The sequence below is a fragment of the Phyllostomus discolor genome, chromosome 6 (assembly GCF_004126475.2).
Source record: "Phyllostomus discolor isolate MPI-MPIP mPhyDis1 chromosome 6, mPhyDis1.pri.v3, whole genome shotgun sequence".
NCBI lineage: Eukaryota > Metazoa > Chordata > Mammalia > Chiroptera > Phyllostomidae > Phyllostomus > Phyllostomus discolor.
The window spans coordinates 130,249,970-130,270,007 of record NC_040908.2 but is presented as its reverse complement, the minus strand read 5'-3'; the positions used below and the strand labels follow the sequence as shown (position 1 = coordinate 130,270,007).

The window sequence follows — 20,038 nt, the reverse complement described above, 5'->3', positions numbered from 1 at the left end:
GGCCTAGAGAAAGTGTGGGAATCCTCCCGTTCTGTAAGGTCTTAGATGCACTGTTCTCCAGCCTTGGACTGATGCACCCAGTGCCGTGGAGCTCAGCCATTCAGGCATGACACATCATCGCACGGATCATACCCGCTTAGCACAGTTGGCGGTGTCAGAAGTATGGCCCCTGGAGCTAGGTAGATAGAAGACTCCTGCACCACTTCTATTTCAAACGACTTATTGTGTGGTTGTTAGCATAGGAGACTTTAATAAATATTATTTGCGGAATACATAGGTGGCTGCAGTAGGAAAAAAAATACTGTCTGAAGACTCGGAGGGCTGCCCAGGCGTCCATTCTGCAGGGTCTTAGATCCCCTCTTGCCTCCAATTGGACTCTTGGCCTCCAATGAGTTATTCGAGGTAGTCTGGTTCCATCTGGGAGGCCCATTAAGATAAAAGCTTCTGTAGGAGATAGTTGGGTTGGTCTGAGAGGCTAGCCTGGACCTCAACTTTTTGCTCAGCTACAACATTCTGGCTGGGAACTATTGAATGTAACCATCGGCAGTATGACTGCTGGAGCTGTGATGTCTCTTGCACAACTTTTACTAGCTTGAGTTTTAGGCATATGCAATTTTTAAAATTATTTCCAAATTGTTTTTAGGAGTGTAGAAAAGCAATTGACTTTGTTTATTGATTTTTTAATATCTAGCAACTTGTTAAATTACCTTATTAATTATAATAAATTGGCATTTATTTGGAGTTCTTTATGTATATAATCATCTCAGAGTAGCAGCAGTTTGATTTTATCTTTTTGGAAAGAAAAGAAGGACATTTTAGAAAGATTCTTTTCCAAATGGATTCAAATATAGGGGAACAGATAAATCAAGTTTAAATTATCTGCATATTCTTATATGTCAGATTTATTGTTCTCTGACACTGTCAAATGATACATAATTTAAGTAGAAATACTATTCATTAATCTATGACGTATTTAGTACCATGATAGTCTTTGGAAATATTATTATGAGTAAAATTCAGAGCCTTTCTGCCCTTCTGAAGCTAATAGATTAAGGTTGTTTAGTAGTTAATGGTCCAGGTGAGACATAAAGACGGTTTAGTTAAGCTCATGGTGGAAGACATGGAGCGCTGTGCAGGGATTTGTGACATAATCAATAGTTAAGAGCAACCCCACTTTGTCATGGATTGGGAATGAGGAGCAAAGGAGAGGGTGTCTGGTTTGTACGATCGAATGGATGTTATCATTCACCAAGATGAGGGACACTGAAAGAGGACCAGATTTGGGGAGATAGGGAGGAGGGGATGCTCTTGAGTTTGGTTTTGCCATTTTGGTCTTGAGATGCTTATGAGTCATTTAAGGAGGGATGTTAGCAGGCAATTGTCTATACTGGCCTGGAGCTTGGAGGAGAGACCTGGCTGGAATCCTCTGCCTATGGAGAGTAGTTGATGGTTTGGTAATTGATGAAGTTGGCTAAGCTGGAGAGAACAGAGGAAGAAGAGAGAGGGGAGGATGGGATCTAGAGGAGCTACAACATTTAATGGCTAGGTAAAAAAAAGAGGTTGGCAGTGGGGCGAGGCAAGAGGAAGTCTAGGAGAGTGTGTTGTCCTAGAAGCTAAGGAAATGGCATGTTTTAAGAAAGGAGAAATTTAACAGTGTCAAAAGTTACTGAAAAGTAAGGTGAGGACTGGGAAATGAATGCTGTTGGATTTAACCACATTGTAACCATTGGTAACATTATCGAGAGCTATTTTGAAGGTGATTATTATAGTTGAAGACAGAGTGTGAAGTGAGATTTTTGGTGATTTATTGGAAAATAAATGAATTTGCACTGTTGTGTTTTGATAATCAGAATACATCACAAATAAGAATGTTACCTGTTAAGGCTTACAGCAATAAGTTTTATGAATGAGCACAACCTTAAAATACTGGACCTACCCCTTCAACATCATGGTCATCCGCAATGAAGTTAGGGTGGGTTGCCAAGGAATTTGCTATGTCTGTCAAACTACTTGGGAACACTGGGGTCCTAAGCACTTTCTTCTGGATTCTGTCAGCTCCCTCACCATGCTGGCAAATGCCTGGGTAAGGAGGACCACACACCGTGGAGAATTACTAGCAAATATCTAGACATTCTCTGGGTTTGAACCCTGTCAGAGAGTGATTGTACTGGTATCCGCAAACACATCCTGCCACATCAACGTCTCCATTGGCACCTGCTGAGGATGTTTTATCTGGAATCATCCATTTGAGTGCTGCGTACTTTTGTACACCTGCCTGTGTCTTGGAACTAAGTTGAGAGAAGTCCTTGGATGACAAATTACATGGTTCTCTGTGGAGGGCCTCTGGGCCTGCTGCAAAAGCTGTCCCCATCTCTGGTCTCTGGCTCTGTCATGGGAAGCAGATTGTTGACTGTCTCCCAGCTGCTTCTTGCCATGTGCAATTTGTGCTTTCTACAGAAATAATTCTGTCCTGTACAAGCCAGTCACCTCATTGTTGTGAGAAGGTTGTGTGTTTGCTGAATATTTTATTTACCATCTGGCTGGCAGCACAGCACAGAACATACTTAAGGGCCAACAATGCCCCAGACCATCGTATACACATCCTGAAAAGGCTACTTGCTTCTCCTGGCTGGCAGGCACCAGAAATGCCTCACGCAGGTCCTCTGCTCCCCCTGAGGTTTTGGAAAGGAGGGCTCTGTGTGGTGAAGCAGCTGAAGGAAATTTCTGTCCTTTTAGCCAGGCATTAGGGTAGTTTCCGGCATTTTCCTGAGAAGAGGGGCATTTAGCTATCTCAGATCCTCTTTTTCCTGTTTTCCTAAAGCCTGCAGAAGTTTTCAGGGAAACACCTTTTATGGGTATGAGGAAACCTGTGATTGTACTTCTGCTACCAGTAGGGACTCCATAAATGACTTCCCTTTCCTCCACTTTACCAACCAGATTCTCTCTTATGGAAAGGGGGAATTTAGCAGCCTTTTCCTTGCTCCGGGGTCAATATCCTGTTAGGGTTTGCAAGCAGTTCTGTTTTCAGCAATCCTCTTTACAGATGCAAATACTTGAAAAGGTCTCTCGCTTTTGAGACTTAATCAGCCAGTAATTACCTCACTGAAGATAGATATCCCTTAACAGAAACCCAGGAGGGATGTGGTTTATGAAAAGAGTTCTAGACTTGGAGTTAGAAGCCCTCTATCACTTTTACTTATTAATGTTTGACCTTAAATACAGTTTCCTCATCTGTAAAATGCTCAACCAAAGGAATAATTTTTACATTAAAAAATAATTCAAACTTCAGAAGTTATTACATTAAGAAAGATTCATTATTCAGCTATTACAGATGAACCTAGTAAGAAGTGCAGAAGTTGGCCACTACCCTTAATTATAGATCTTTTCCCAAAGAAAGCTGATGGTTAACAGTTTCGTATATATTGCTTCTCAGAATTTTTTGTGCATGTAACTGACCTGGGGATTTTGCTAAACCACAGGCTCTGATTCAATATATGTGTGACGGGCCTGATATTCTGCAGCTTTAATGAGCACTCCTCTGATGCTGATGCTACTGGTACATGGACCACACTTTGAGTGCAAGGTCACAGAGTATGTGCATTTTTAATTTTATCATCAGTGCCAAACTGCATTTCAAAGTGATCGTACCAATGACACTTTCATCTGCAGGATATAGGAGTACTTATTTCTCTTACATGCTCTCTAATACTTGAAATACTTGAAAATTATCACATTAAATTTGTCAATCTGATAAGGTGAGATATGGTGTCTGTATTTTAAAAATGTATTTCCTTGAGTTTTAATAAGTTTAAGCATCCATTCATCTATTTACTGGGTATTTATGCTTTCTCTTTAGGTAATTGCTTGCTCATGTTCTTGCCTCACTTTTCCTTTTGGGTATTTTTGCCTCTGTGTTTTATTGGCTTATATGATATTTTTATATAGTCTGGATATCAATCCTTGGTTTATTAAATATCTTACAAATATTTTCCTCTAGGTCTAAAGAACAAATTCCCACTCAGCAGAGCTGTCTAGTCATTGAATGAAGGCAGAGCCATCCAAAAATTACATAACTCCTTGTTGGGGAGGAACTTGGTGCCTCTATTAACTGCTGATGCCTCTCTCTTTTATATTAACATAATGTATCAAGTTAGAGTGTAACTGACTGCATTACAATTGTTTATTTGTTGGCCTCCTCCACTAACCAGCGATCTCCTCAAGAACAGGGTGCAGGCCCCTGAGTCATCTCTGCATCCTCAGCACTGAGCACTAGGTCTAGCACAGAGCAGGCGCTCAGAAATACTTGGCAGATGAATAAGTGGACACATGGCTAGGTGGGTCTAGTTGCAGGATTCCTGTCAGGATCTGCCCTGCAATTCCACTAGGAGTTGCCTTGGGCCCTTCAGTAAGCCGAAAGAAGAGGAGCCAAGAATTTGTTTCTTAGATTCTTTGCTCCTAGTTAGGGTAAAATTTTCTCTGAGTGGCTTGTCTTTTCTCCTTTTGTTTACCTTTCAGATACTTTGGTGCTAAGAGATAGTAATAATAACAATAGCCAATACTTATATAGTGCCTTTAATGTACTTTATATGCATGAATTCATCTAATTCCAAAAATGTTTCCATATATAAATATTATTATTATTATCCCCATTTTACAAATGAAGGAACCAAGGCACAGATTGGTTAAGTAACTGGCTCATGGTCATGCGTCTAGTAAATGAACTGGAATGTGAGCCCAACTTTTTGTGCTTGAGAGACAACGTAGGAAAAACACTGGGCCTGCTCGATGTAGGTAGTAAACATATATTCCTCTCTCTGTTCGCCTTCCTCCCCCAGAAGTGTGCCTTTTCTGCCAATGAGCTCTCAGTCCTGTGGCTTGGAAGAACCCAGTCTTGGACCTATTGTTCCTTTATCTCCTTTGTCTCTGAACCTTAAATCCATTCTTACAGGAAGCCCCGACAATCCCTTTTGTTCTAGGGACCTGGAAACCCCATTTCCCATGCAGCCAGACCAGGGATTGAGGCTTTCCACATTCAGGGCCTATTCTTGTCCCCAAATTCCAGCTGGTACCTCTCTGGGCCCAAGGCTTTGCATAGTGCTGCCATCTGGTGGATGTAGATAGCCACTGATAACACTCCCTGTAAGTGGACCCCTACCATTGAAGAGATTGGTCCACTATTCCCTTTTTAACCCCCGGGGCCACTTTGAATGTATTCAACAGGAAGTTCAACTCCAGTAATGACTAGCATTTCCAATTCTGGTATGAAAGATATTCCAAATGAAGGCTTAGTATTGGTGGGATGACAGTGTGGCTGTCCTTAGGGTGAGAAGTCCTACTTAGATCCCCCTCAAATCAGGTGAAGAAGGCAGCTGCTTACCCAGTATAAAATATGTGTGAAATCCAGAGGCTGTGCTGGGAAGACACTATCAGGGATCTCCAGCCACTTTTGTGGATTCCTCAAGGTACTTTCCTCTTGCAGCAGGAGCAGAAGGAGACCCAGGCTTACATGCTAGGCATAAATTTAAAGAAATACATTGTTCTTGGTTCTGTGCTAGGCCTGCTCACATCCATTACCTGATTAACTTCACAGTGATCTCCTGAGGCAGGATTTATTTAAAATAAAGGTGAGGGGACACTTAGGAGTTAGATAAATGACCTAACTTGAGAATCAGAAACATCCTTCTAATTCAAGGATGATTTTTCAGCAGCTTTCCAGGCTCAGAAAGGAGGCTGACCTTGAGACTATGAGACTTAGGTTATATGCACATCTCTGCAGTACACTGGGCAGGGCCCAGGGCAACTAACTGGTCATTAGACAAAACCTCAAGGACTTAGTAATTATTTGTTGGATTGAATATAATTGAATTGAAGGGCATAGATATGAATCTCAACTCAAGTATTGTTTACAGGAGGAATTACAAGGGTGCTACCTCTTTTCTGGCCCGTGACTGTAAAACCTTTGTGGGTAAAGTGCTTGTGCTCCCTCCCAATGTACTGGTTTATAACCAAGGGGTTGGGGGCCTTAAGGAGAAGTTTGAGGGTACCGAGAGCAACAGTCCCTGAAAACCAGCTTTCCATTTTGAACATCCTGTTCAAAGTAGGCCTACGCAGGTCACTGCACGACTGGTGGTGAAGACATACATTATGAATAGAAAACCAATGTGGGGGAGTGTGCTAAGTTAGGCGAGCTGAGCACCTGGCTGCCTATGGCTTTGGTTCCTGTTAGCTTACATCGGAGAGAGAGAGCTCTGATACCAACTGGTGGAGAAACCAAGTGTTGCTACATAGCAGGTGGCCGTGTGTGGAGTTGAACTCTGGCCTGGGAGGGGAGGCACCCTATCCTGGAAAGAAACTCATCTGATCCTGAGCACCCACTAGGTGTTCTGAACCAATTAAAGCCCTTTCTGGTGCATTCTCTCATTTAATCTTCACAACTAGTCCCTTCAGAAAATCTTGTTTACACTTGACATATGGAGAAATTGAGCCCCAATGACTATCTGAAACTTGTCCAAGCTCACATAACTAATAAGTGGTGTATCTGGGATTAGAGTTCTGGAGTCTGGCTCTACCGCTAGTGAGTATTCTTTGAGCTTGTCAACTCGACCTTGTGACCTTTGGGAGAGGAGAGCCTGTTCTGCATTTTTTTTTTTTTGTTGTTGCATTCATCACTGATTATATCAGAGGGCACACAAAAATTTGAGGGCAAAAATTTAAGGGCACACAATCCACTTTACTGTCTCCTCCTTGAACTTTATTTTTAAACTTGGGGCATTTTCCCCCCTTTACGAATGTGAAAAACAAGCACCGCTCTTCTGCGTCTAGGCCTATGGCGGTTTAGGAAGATGCGGGGAGTAGCCGAACTTCCAGGGCTCCTCCTGGGGGGGCGTAGACGAGAAGGAAGAATTAGACCTTTGTCATTAGCTGTACTCAAGGCCATAGCTAGTAAATCTAGCCAGTGAGAGGAAAGTGCAGACCCTGTATTTGTACTCTGGTTGTACCTCCAGAGAAGAAGAAAGAGAGAATTAAGTTTTATTCCCTTGTTGGTAGAGATTTCTATACCTTGATTTTTTTTACACAAACAGTTTGTTCCTTTTTCTCTTACTTACTGACACATACATACTGTCCTTTTCTACTCTCCCCCAACCCACATCTGTTGTTCTGTCTTCCAGCTGTAGGTAAAGAGAAATCTTCCAGGATCCCTAGTTGGCGTTCATTTCCACAACATCTTTTGGGGGCTTTTGTAAGCAAAGCATTAATTGAAGGCCCCTGGGCTCATGGCTATAAAATGCCCCTTCTGTGGTTTTGTGCTTTTCCTCTTTTGTGGGGCCAGCCCTTTGAATCCAGAAGATACCACCCAAGGGAGCCGACTTGAGTACTAGCACTAGTACATGCCCATCTTGTGCACCAGCACTTCAACCAGTGCTGGTGCACAAGATGGGCATGCAGCAGGCTGCTGTCCTGACTCTTCAGGCCAGGGGAATGCACGCCACAGAGAAGAGGGAATAAATATGTGTTTTAAAAAGTCTTTCTTTAAAGAAATTCTATTCAGGTGCTGAGAAGCAGTGAGTTCAGCCAAAGGGGATAATATGAATATTTGCTCTAATAACAAACAAAATGCTGTCAGTTATTGGAGTCCAGTCTTGCCACTTTGCAGACAGTCCCGGTCTAACTACAATCATACACACACACAAAAATGTGTAGGGAGCACACTGTACACAGAGAGTTTAAACCCCGCCCCCTGGCCTCCCTCCCCCAGGGATAATTCTGTGCAGGGTTTTTCTGTGCTGAGATGAGCCTGGTCTCCCACGGATGACAACCGGGTTTTAGGATACAGCTTTGTCCTGGGAATGTACAGACTTAAAAAAAAAATCTAGATTCAGGGCAAGAATCTTCGAGGGAGATGGTGGTGGTCCAAAATCTAGGAATCCTAGATTCCTAGGAGGCTTGGCTCCTTTAACAGTTACCAAATTTGGAGACATCCAGGGGTCTAGTGGGCAGGGTGGAGGTCGAAGTGAGGTCAAGGAAGAAGTGAATGCCCACAAGCCTTGAGCAAGGGCAAGAGAGGACAGCCCATGCTTCCCTGGTTACTCTGTCTCCTGACAGCCAAAAAAAAACAGTTCAGGAATCGGCTGGTGGGACCAGCGAGACCAGCCTCAAGGCCAGCGCCGGACCCCCCAAAGACCGGAGGTTCCTATGCAAGAGTAAAAGGTGGAATTTCCCTAGAGGTAGAATTGTCCGACCAAGGGTGGGGACTGGCCGTGCCGACCTCTTCCGGAGCTTTGGGACTAGGGCGGTAAGAATAGGCACCAGGGAGGGTGTAGACTCCTGAGCGTCCCTGGAGGGCGGGAGCCAAGCACAGCCAGCAGGTGGGGCCTGGGGGCTGGACTCCGCCTCCTGCCCCCGCCGCCCTCCGCGCTGGTCCTGCCGGGGAGCACCGGCCCCTCTCCCAAGCCGGAGTGCGATTGGTGGCAGCGCTTGTCGCTCGGAGGGGGCCGGGCCGCTCGTTCCGCGGCTCTCGCTGCCTCTGCTGCTGCCGTCTTTCTAGCAGTGCGGGCCGGTTGGACCGCCGAGGCAACCGTCGGCTGGCTATGGGAAGTGGTGTGGTCCTGGACCTAGGCTGTGGCAAAGTTACCCAGACTCGTGTATCGGGGCTCGCGGCTGCTGGCCACCGGTGACTGCTAGGAGAAGGGCTCGGGGATTTTTAATTTGGAAAAAAAATCCACCTCATATCCTTTGTCAAGCTCTCTCCGGGCGGCCAACGGCGGGAGCTCCAAACTTGGGCACGGCGGCTCCACAGTCAGTGGACATAGCTTTGGAGAACCTCGAGACTCAGGTGCTGCGGTGCCCAGCTACCCAGGGCGGGCTAGGAGGTGTAAGCGCGGGTAGTCCAGGGCTCGCGCGGTGAGGAGGGGCCCCGGGAGCTCTATATGGAGGAGGGAGCCCATAATGGTGTGCACCAGGAAGACCAAAACTTTGGTGTCCACTTGCGTGATCCTGAGTGGCATGACCAACATAATATGTCTGCTGTATGTGGGCTGGGTCACCAACTACATCGCCAGCGTGTATGTACGGGGGCAGGAGCCGGTGCCCGACAAGAAGGTGGAGGAAGACAAAGGGGACACCCTGAAAATTATTGAACGGCTGGACCACCTGGAGAATGTCATCAAGCAGCATATCCAAGGTATACGGGCGTCCCGGGAAACTTGGGCAGCCCAGGAATCCCGGGAATGCCTAGCGCAGCGCAGGGTGCGTTGGGGCTAGTTCATATCCAACTAGCGACTGCGGGGCCGCAGATGCTTGGGGGTTCGTGCATGCTATTGCCTGAGTGCGGGACCCTCCTGTCTGCGGTTGTGCGCGCTTCTCCAGGGCACACGTGTGTGCAGCTCACTGGCAGTGTGGGGGCGCGCTGCGCACGTGCCCAGATGTGCGTGTGACTCCGGGCTGGTTGCTCGCAGGCTCTCGGAACTGCACACAGGTCCAATCTCAGTGTGTGTACGTGTGTATGCCTGTGTGTACAAGAGAGCGCACCCCCGGGTATTGATCTTCTTTGGCCGCTGTAGGGGCCCACGGTGAGATGCCTGTGCGGCCCCAGACATTGGAATTTAGAACTCACAAGCTGCGGGATTAACTGGAGCTAGGAGGATTGCGTAGCCCCAGCCCCAGCCCCAGCCCCAGCGTGCTTGGTCACTAGGGGGAAACGCAGGGGAATCTGTGGCTGGGGGTGCTGCTTGTCTTCACCCCCACCACAGCCGTGGGCTCTAAGACCCTCTCCAGGAGCAGGTGTGGACGTGGAGAAGAAACACTGGAGCCTGGAGCTCTGTGCATTGCGGTGGCGCCTCCGCTCAGGACCTGGAGAACCCGCCCTGGGCTGCGCCTTCCTTACAGAGCCGCTGGCAGCTGGGTGAAGCTGTTCCTCTTTGTAGCTCCACTCCCCAGTCCAGGGAGTGGCTGGGGTGGAGCAGATACACCCGCTCCCAAAGAGTCTGGAGTCTAAGGCTGTGCTGGGAGGTTGCGCTCCAGCCCAGGGCGGGGCGAAGGGGAGGGTGGGGTACCCCCCATAGAGGTGACCCATCCAAGGAGCTGTCAGAGGCCAGGGATGGAGAACCCCCGGCACTAACAGTGCCAGCTGTTCATACACATGCAGGTCTCTCACATTCACACTTACCTTTTCTTTGCAGCTCACTCCCCCTGCTTTCTACTAGGCTTGTGAGCTGCTTAAGGGCAGGTCCAGCTGAACCTTGTTCATCTGTAAATCTGGCAGGCCCAGGAGGTTTTGGTTCCAGCACCCAGCAGGAGCACTCTCTTTTGATTACAAGTGGGTGTCTAGGTCCAACTCTTGCACCTGCTGCTCCTGCCAGGGTGGGGACAGCTGCTTTGGTGTTCTCTCACTTGTCCAGGATAGTTCCTTCCCAAGGGAGGTTCAGGTGAGCGCAGGAGAGGTGTGCCTATCCACTGCTTCCTGACTGATGACTTCAGAACAAGTTCATGGCTCTGACACTTGCCCAGAAAAGGAGACTGTTGACAGTGTCGCCTTCATACCTGCCTCTGCCTCTCAGCCTGGTACTGGGCTTGGCAGAACAATTTATCTTTCTGATGGTGCCTGTTGCTGCTCCTCTTTCCTTGTCCTTTTCCATCCCATGGGTCCCCATTGACAAGTCATCAGCAATAGAACTACAGTGTTTCCCTGGGAAGATTCAGAGTGTTCCCAGGGAGATACAAGGCCATTCCTTACGTTTACATTTCCAGTTTGCCACAGATTTTGAGAGATTTTTATTCACAGATTCTGTGTGTGTATGAATATGTTTCTGGAAAATGATTCTGTGTACTTCCCAGGCTGGTCAGGGAGAAAGTGAGCAAGGTACTACTTTGAAAAAGCAGTGAGGATGCACTCTTTGAGAAGCAGTGTGGAGACCACATCACATGGTGTAAGGCTCTACATGAAAATGAATGCAATGTTGAAGTTGAAAGGAGACTTTGTGATTTTTTTCTTCCAGGAAACCTTATAACTTTGCATCATTTGGAACTTTCAATCATACTCATACACCTGAAAACAAGGAGAGGGGTGGAACAACAAGGGGGAGCAGAATCCTTAAAATAGGTGTTGGTACAGTTCTCTTGTATGCGTGAGATGACTGTATTATGACTCCTGTGGATATTCAGAGGTGACCAGATTCTCAGGACAGAAAGCCACAACCCACATGGTGGTATAGAGACGACTAGTGACAACTCCCTTGATGGTGCCAGAGCTGTGCCTGAGCTGGGGTTTAGGGAAATTTAGGGATTTACCTTATTTAGGTTAGGGGCCTATGAAGCTTCAGACTGGCCAAGTGCTAGAGGCAGAGGATGGGAAAAGACAAGATTAGGCTCTGATACTTTGTGATACAGGCTATTTATGTATATTCCACTGTCAGGTTTCCTGTGGTCAGCAGAGACTTTTGAGCAATCCAGTTTACTTTGCTGAGTTGGGGGGAATGAAGGATAATAATAATAATAATAATAATAATAGCTAAATATTACACAGCACCTATTATGTGCCAGACACTATTCTAAGTACACTATGTATACTGTCTTCTTTAATCCCCACACCCATATGAGATAGGTAATAGTAACTTCACTTTACAGATGGAAAGGTTATATGACTGTTGAAGGTCACACCACTGGCATGTGGTAGTGGATTTAAACCCAGCTACTGTGGCTTTAGAATCTGTGTTCTTAATCTTATACTCTACGGTCTCCTAAAAGGGCCGGTGGGTCAAAGGGGAAACAGTGCTTCCCTAGAGTCCTTGATGGAATTGGATATCAGAGTTAGAGACCTCAGAGGGTGGTTCAGGAGTGATGGTATCATAGCCTCACAGCTTGGAGACTTCCTAAATAAACTCAGGAAGCTCTGGAGGGTTTTTTTGTTGTTGTTGCTTGTTTGTTTGTTTGTTTTGTATTTTGTTTCATGCTGAGAGGCAGAGGTTACATTTACTTAAAAAGTGTTTGTGGAACAGCCAGGGCACTGCCAGGAACTCCTGGCATTCACAGAGCAGGTATTGGATGGACAAGTGGATGAATGAATGAGCACATAGTGCGGATGCCCAGTGCACCAGTTAGTCATTAATGAAAACATTTCCATTCGTAAATGAATGTGTTTTGCTTTGGAGCCTTGCTCAGGCTCCTCTTTGCTTTGGAAGAAAAGTTGTCCCGGAACTTGCAAATGTCACAAAATGTTCTGCAAGATGTTCCATAGGACTTGCAATTACAAGAGGCTTTGGAGCATCACCCTAGAGGTCTGTTCTAGTCATGACTGAAAAGTTTATTTTCCTCATGGGGATTGCAGTGGTATTTCATTTTAATTTGTTTTCTGATTGAATGATTTAATTAGGTAGTGTTTGGAACTCTCTTGAGAATGTGAAGTGTAGTTTTGAAAATTTCGTTTTTAGCCAAATAGATGGTACATGAGAGGGTGAATACATCCAGATTAAAAAAAAATAGCATCCTGATGGCTTGGAAACACAAAATAACTATTAGAACAGGAGGAGAAAGGTCAGGCCGCTTGAGTCGATGAGGTGGGTTAAGTAAAGGTGTGCCGACGTAGGCCTGCGTATCGGAGGACTGAGGACATGGAAATGTCGACTTGCTTCTTTTGGAAGTCCTAAACCAGCATTCTCCTCTTGTTGATTAGCATCTTTTTGGATATGTAAATGAACGTGCCCATATGAAAGAAAATATTTTAAAATGTATAAAAGTGCCTCTAATTTATTGGACTCTAATACAACTATTCGCATTTTGAGCATTCCCTTCCAGCTTTGTCCCTCTGTCTCCACATTTAAAAACAAAGGTGCAGTCGTGTTTTACGTGCAATTTTTTATTCCTCTTTTCAATTTACTTTTCGTTAATAGCATTTTTTTTTCTTGTTTGCTACATGGTCGATTGATTCAGTCCTTATTTACTGGAGACTTAAATGTGCCAGGAGCAACATTGGGTTGGTAACTTTGGATACAGAAGTGAATCAAGACACTTTTGTTCCCTATCATAGTAGTAGGTTTGTTTTTCAAGAACAATATAATCCCTCGTATTCAACAGAGTTAGGGCTTGTTAGTCAGCTAATGGAAGAATTGGTTGAAATGGAGAATGAAACAAGATATTACATACATGTATTAAATATTTTGTTTTACGTGCATTCAGTAGGTAGAATCATTTATCAGCCCTCCCCTGTAAGGCCAAGCATGACTTCTGATCCTCTTCCTTTATAAATACTCCCATAATGCACTGTTTACAAAGTCTGAGTTTTATTTTTATTTTTTTAATTCATTGAGAACTTAAAGATGCTTATGAAGCAATCTCAGTGTAGTAAGTTAAGTTTTTATGATTTCTGTCTGGTATTTTGCAGTCATTTTGCTCACATATAATTTGACTGCTATTTAACTGACTAGCCTTAAAAAGTCTTTCCAAGTATTTAAATTAATTTTCTTAGAAATAACAACGCTCATCTTTTTAGTCATATTGCATTGCTTCATATAATACATAAGCAAATTATGCTGTTACAATGACAAGTACCACGAGTATAAACACATTTGGGAACAAACCCACTGGACAACAGCATACAACTCAGTTGCGAGCAGGAGATCAGAGTGTGGGGAGGGGAGAAAAGCTGACAGAGGGACAAAGGAATCCTGGGTTTACCTCACAGCGGGCGTGAAGGCGTGGTTTATCTGGGGAGGTGATTCAGTGGAGGGTTTGTAAAGAGAACTTTCACTTTATTTTTGATGACTGCATAATATTCCACCACCAGTATACCATTATTGATTTAACCACTTCCCTATTCTTGAGCATTTGATTTTCTGTCATAAATAACGCAGAAATAAACATCTTCACCTCACTGTTCTCTTCATTTGAATTACTTTTAAGAGTGTATTTCCAGAAGTGGGATTACTACTGACTCAAGAAATATGAACATTTTGTGAAAGATTGTTTTTCAAAAGCCTTTTGACACAGCTGCCAGCAATGTATTATTGTACCGGCTTCACGGAGCCTGGCCAGCATTGGGTGTTATCATTCAACATTTTCTGGGCAAATATAATCACTGTCAAATGTTCTATTTTTTTTATTTCTACTCCTTTGATAACTATAGAACACAATATCCTCCCCCTGCCCCCATGTTTGACTTCATCTTGCATTGGTATTCTTTTGTCAAATTTCTCTTGGGCTATCAGTGTTTGTGATTTGTGTTTTGGATAGTTGTATTCTAGTTTGGTATATCATAAATAAATAATGCCTATATTCTCTAATATAATATGCAGCTTTACACAGATACCTTAGGGTGGGGGTTTTCAAACTCTGTCCATAGGAGCCCCAGGCTTCTAGAAGGTTTGATCTGGCCCAAAAGAGTGAAAGGGCACACCTCCCCTGGGCCTCTCCTGCACCCACCCGCTTCCCTCATCACAGCCAGTGCAGCTGTCTCCATCTGTCTTGTATTTGGTGTTGTGTAAAATATTTCATTTTTAGAATGGCTCTGTTTTTTTTTTAAGTTGAAAAGTTTGAAATCGTGATTTTCAAACAGGAAAGATCAGACTGTTACATTTTTGTGAGGGATGATAGTAGCATAGAGAATTCAGAAAAGTAAACAGATCTAAAAGGAAATTGAATTCCTGGGTGGTGTTCTCATAACAGCTCTTTACCCTCCTGAATACGGTGATTAATAATGCATTACATTTATGACTAATTTCTAAATCCATTATCTTACTGCATTGAGTCAAGATTATCCCAACAATGGGAGAAATGGATTATTAGCTGCTTTTTGTTTCCTAGAAGTTTATTAGGCATATTATGTGCATATTAATGTATATCAGCTCAGTAACGGCAGGTTGCTCATGGTAATTGCAGATCAGATGTGGTCCTTAAAAATCAGAAGGTGTTCTAGGTCAGGAGGTTGGGAGATATTTTTGCTCCCTAAAGCTTTTAGATGTTACCTAGAATTGGCTGGTGTCCTCCTCACGTGATCTCTGACTTGGCAGAGTTGTGAAGAAGAGGATGTGATGTTTGCTGAATGCTTGCAGTTTACTTGAAGAAAGGGTGTCACTTAAATGATAAGGCTTGTCACAAAAGGATAAAACGATTTGTCCTTCAGAATGAACCGTGGCATGTGAAATTATATGATTAACAGTGACTGATATTTTGAGAGAGTTCAATAGCAGGATGTACAAGTTGAGCCCAATTACCTTTATTAATAGCTCAGGACCACATCTTTATGGACTAGAAAAACCTTGCCAAAAGAATATAACTTTTTCACATGGCCAAAGAATTTTTATTTTTATCCAGAAGCATGTAGGCTGTAAAATAAATGAGTTCCACGTTCTTTCCCACTCACTTGACATAAATTGTTGTTTGCCCTTGATAAGTAGGTTGATGTAGAATCTCAAGGAGAATTCAGAATGAAATGTCAGAGAGCCACAGTCTGGTTTTCTGGTTTGTGAGGGCCTCGAAGGTCAGCTTCCACTGCTTGGGTTAGGCTGGTCTGCGCTTTTCCAAAGATATTACTTGGATTCAGAGCCACATACAAGGTTACTGGAGTATCTTCATTGCCACCCTGTAGGATTTCTGATTTCACTTACCTTGAAAAGCTGAATGGGCTATAGCCTTGACCTGAGGCCTGAAGGTCCCTTTAGGATTGTTGGCCTTTTTTGTTGCTTGGGTTCTATTTAAGAGTCTGGGGTAGGCACGCTGCCCTGCGGAGAGCCACATAGCACATGGTCTGTTTGTAGGCGATGGTGCACAGAAGTTCCTCTGGGCAAGAACTAAGCTGGATGTGAGTGATGAAGGGAGCCAGAGGTCAGCAAGGTGGGATTTTGGGAGATAGAGGATTAGGCATGAAGCTGAAGAGGTGGAAGTTCACAAATGTTGAATGAGCACTGCGGTAGGGAGCAAGGGGCAGAGAGGGCCAGGTCTGCCTGTTGATGATCCAGATTCAGTGAATGGAGGGCTGTACTTTTTACGTGGGCCTTCAAGGTCTCTCTAGGGCTGGGGGTTCCGCCTTAAATTTGTCAGAGATGTGATTATTTGTTGGAGCTGGTGATAGTCATCTTACCCAATCTCAGTTTGCCTTTGGGGTCAGAGTCAGCTCCACTCCACAATGCAGTGTGAGCAAGGAGTCCTTGATATTTTCCTTCCTCATACCCACATGTGCCTCCACATGCAGGGCGCATGCCCCAGGGCTGGGCCAGGATGCACGTCTCAACACATTGCATTTATTTTCTCCCCATTTCTTCTTTCTCCCACTTCAGAAAGCATAGTAATATGTAAGAGAGTGTGATAACTTTGAAATCCTTTCACTTCATTAAACTTAGTCAGAAGCTTTGGTATAAATTATTATTAATAACAAATTACTGAACAACTGTTCCAACATACAGTATGTAGTGGCACTGCTTGGGAACAACTGTTGTTCTGGAGTCTTCTGTGTGGGTCTGTGCACTCTTTGTGCACACAGTTGAGTACGGCCAACAGTAACTTTAAGCAAAGGACCCCTCATTATATGATGCTTTGGTAGTTTTTCTGGCTACGTAATTACAGATTAAAATATGTTGATCGAACAGATCATCCCGTTGCTATGCAGCTCTGAGATGTAGTTTCCTTTCGCTGCCCGACATTCATTTTTAGTTATGTGAATTGGGTTTGCTGAAAGCCCTAGAGTCCAGCCCCAGTGAGACAGGGACAAGCTTCTGTGCGATGCCACTGCTAAAATGGCGTTAGAGCCGGCCAACATACTTTGCTGGGTTACGTTGTGTTACCCCTGTTGTTTAAGAGATAACAAAAGTGCAGTGTTTGGAAAGATCCAGGGAAGTGGCATCTGCAAACATCTCCTTAGGACAGATGAGGACAATGAAAAATGATGCCTGAACAAGAGACTTGGGGTAAAGTCTTTGACGTGAATGGGCTCATTTCACCAGTGCCCAGAGTTTATGTCTTGGAGCAGAGCACCCTATTTAAGATGGCTGGGTGCTGCATCTTGACAAGCTCTGGTGCGTTGTGTGGCTTCACCAGGCTGATGTGCCCATCTCTGTCCTCTGGGAACGTAGGGCTAAAGGCCATTGAGATCCCAGAGGACTTGGAAGGTAATTCAGGGACCCGGGCAGGACAGGATTTGAAGCTTGGGTTCATAAGTGTCATGCTAGTAGTATCTGGGGATCTAGGGGAACAATACCAAAATTGCTTGAGCCTATGGATATGCGAGTAAGGAATCTAAGGAGAGATGTGAAGCTGCAGAAGTGACAAATGAGAATTCTAACCAAACTCTTGATTTATTTTAGGGTCAACAGGGGTATAAAGAATTGAAGATTGTATTGGGGGAATGGAGGAAGAACCACTCCTGAGTGTCAGGGCCGGGGCTAGGTACTGTCCACGCATATTGCCTTTTATCTTCACAACATAGTGGGGAGAGTTTTAGAGGTGAAAACAATAAGAGACTTAGAGAGTTTTCCCAAGGCCACAGCGCTGATAAGTGGTAGAGCCAAGAAGGGAAGCTGTCTCCAGCATGTATGCTCTTTATAGAATAGAAAGTACAAATATGACACTGTCGCCAAGACAGGACCAGGAGATCACTTTATCAAAGACTGTGTTTATTAGAGTCTAAGCTCAGAGGCCTCTGGTCAGGTGGGAGACTGGTGGGCAAGGGAAGCAGGCAGGTGGCCCTGTCTGTCCTGCCTGGGGCACCAGAGGAAGAAGACCTTGTTTTGGAAAGGAGTGTGAAGTGCAGCCGTGAGGGCTGTGGAGAGCCTTTTTTTTCTGGGCTACCTTGGACCCATTTGGTTGCTGTAGGGCCCCCAGGAACTTGTTCTTGTAGAAAGAGTAGAGTGTACCAACTGCAGGCTAAAGCTCATTCAGATTCCACATGTGACTTTCGAGCACCTATTGAGTGCCAGTCACTGTGCTGAGTGCTTTTCTGTGCACTGACCTAAGTGACACGTCTTCCAGGGTGACCAACGTGTCCTGTTTGGCTAGGACTTTCAGTGTTTTAAAACTAATAGTGCTGATTCCAAGGAGGCCCCTCAGCTCTGGGCAGACCTGGATGGTTGGTCATCCTTGTCTTCTCAGTGAGTTCTGTTTAATGGTAATTCCTAGTGGCAGGGCAGAATCGCCCTGCTGATTGCACCACACCTGTGTCTTCTGCTCTCTGTGCTTGAATGTTGACTTTGTCCAAGAGTGATAAAGAGGACAGTGAGGGACCCAGCAGCCCTTGTCCTACCCTCTTCCTCCCTCAGCCCACACATGTTGCCTCCTCTCTCCTTTGTTATTTGGCCCCCCTTGGCATTCTTTATCTGTCTGAGCCTCTCAGGATTTGGAAAGAAAAAAAAAACCCCTAACAATTGCTGTAAATGAAAACTCTAATAAAGTGGTTTGGGCACAAAACATCAGCAGCAGTTTATTTGCCCAAAACAGTAGGAGTCTGTATTAATAACCTTGTGATATATGCTGGAAAGTTAAACGTAAGCAGAAATCTTACTTGAGACCTGCAAGCGCAACTTTATTCCTTTATTGAACTAATCTCTCTTCCTGTGTGTGCTGGTGACATTTTCTATTATCCATGTGGAAGATCCTTTTGGATCTTCTGTTACAGATTTATTTAGCTGTGCCTTGGTTAGGGTCCCAGAGCAGAGGAGTGGGTTTTCTGGTTTCTCTTAATTGCAGTCATGATAATCATCATACTATTTCCCTGGTGGGAGAGAGGGAGGCATGGGAGGATGGGGGAAGGTTTGGGGGACTATGGGAGAGGCTTTAGACCTGCCTCTCTGTTCACGGACTTGGAGAGAGTCTTTTAACGTTTTGGTTTCTGCTGCTTCTAAATCTCAGTTTAATAATAAAGTGATCCTCTGATTTGTTTTATTTTCTAAAAGAGAGTATGGAGGAAAGTATAACATGCAGGAATTGTGATGTAGACCCTCCAAGTCTATAATTGAGACACACTTTAAAAATAATTATAATCGGGGGAGTTGTGTTAGAAGGGGAAGCCAGTGGAAAGCTGATGAAGAGACTTTCATTAGTGATTCAAAAATTGGAAGAAAGAACCAGTGAGGAGGTGTAGAAATTGGTATGAGCTTGCCTGGGAGATGGGAAGGGGAAGAAAATTAATATTTGTTGAGCACCTGTTAAGTGCTAAATGCTTTACATTTGTTACACAATTTTAATGTAAGCAACCCTGTGGAATGGTGTTGGTACCTATCCCCCATTTTGCAGTTGAGGAAATTAAGGCTCAGCACCTGTTGTTTATCTGTCCTTTATTGTCCGAGGTTATACAGTGAGTAGGAGACAAAACCTCAGTTATCGCTGTCAGCCCCTTAGGAAGGGACTAGGGACCCTCTTGTTTTTCTGCTCTATTGATGCTAATCAAGAGAAAAGGCTCGTCCCTTTCTCTTAGCAGATAATTCTCAGACGAGACTGGAAGAAGGGTCATGAGAGTGTCAAGGCTCTGAGATGGGTACAAAGTGGATGTTCTGTGTCTCCTTCCCTGGAGACACAGGAGCTCACCAGGGACAGAGCCCTCTAGAAGGCTGAGGGAGGCCCCAGACAGGGCTCTCGGCAGCGGGCAGTGTTGCTTTTTCCCGGAGAAGACTTAGTGTGAATAGGACCATCTCTTCTATTCTTTCAGATCACAGCTCTGTTGGGGGTCCTCCAGGCTCATGGCAGGGTCAGGTCAGGGACCAGAGAGGGGACTGGTGCACACAAAGGAAACAGCAGACGTGTCAGGGTCTGCCAGGGACTTCCCATTTAAATGAGGAGGATTATTCAGGGTGAAGTGGATAAAAACAATGGGCCCCAAGTTCTGTGGGCAGATGTAGGAGGTAGACCTCAAGGTTCACATTGTTTATTGCAGCCTGGGGGCCTCATGAGATGGTTGGGAGAAACTGCAGACCTGCTTCCAGTTTCTATTCCCCTCCACTTTGGCTGGGAGTGTGGTAGTGGCCTAAAGTATACTCCTCCCTTCTGACAGTCATGTGCTCACCATCTTCCCCTCCTTCATTCAACCAGCATTTCGTGAGCACCTATTAGAGCTTGGGAACAC

At 44.8% G+C, this 20,038-nt stretch overlaps 1 protein-coding gene across 1 annotated transcript in view; it reads left to right on the top strand.

Moving 5' to 3' along the window:
• Positions 1-8,469: 8,469 nt before the first annotated feature.
• GALNT18 (polypeptide N-acetylgalactosaminyltransferase 18) overlaps positions 8,470-20,038 on the top strand; it is a 319,011-nt gene continuing 307,442 nt past the window's right edge. The window contains exon 1 of the mRNA XM_028516504.2: positions 8,470-9,181. Coding sequence (XP_028372305.1) covers positions 8,947-9,181 — 235 coding nt within the window. The 5' untranslated portion in view covers positions 8,470-8,946. The remainder of the gene's footprint in view (positions 9,182-20,038) is intronic.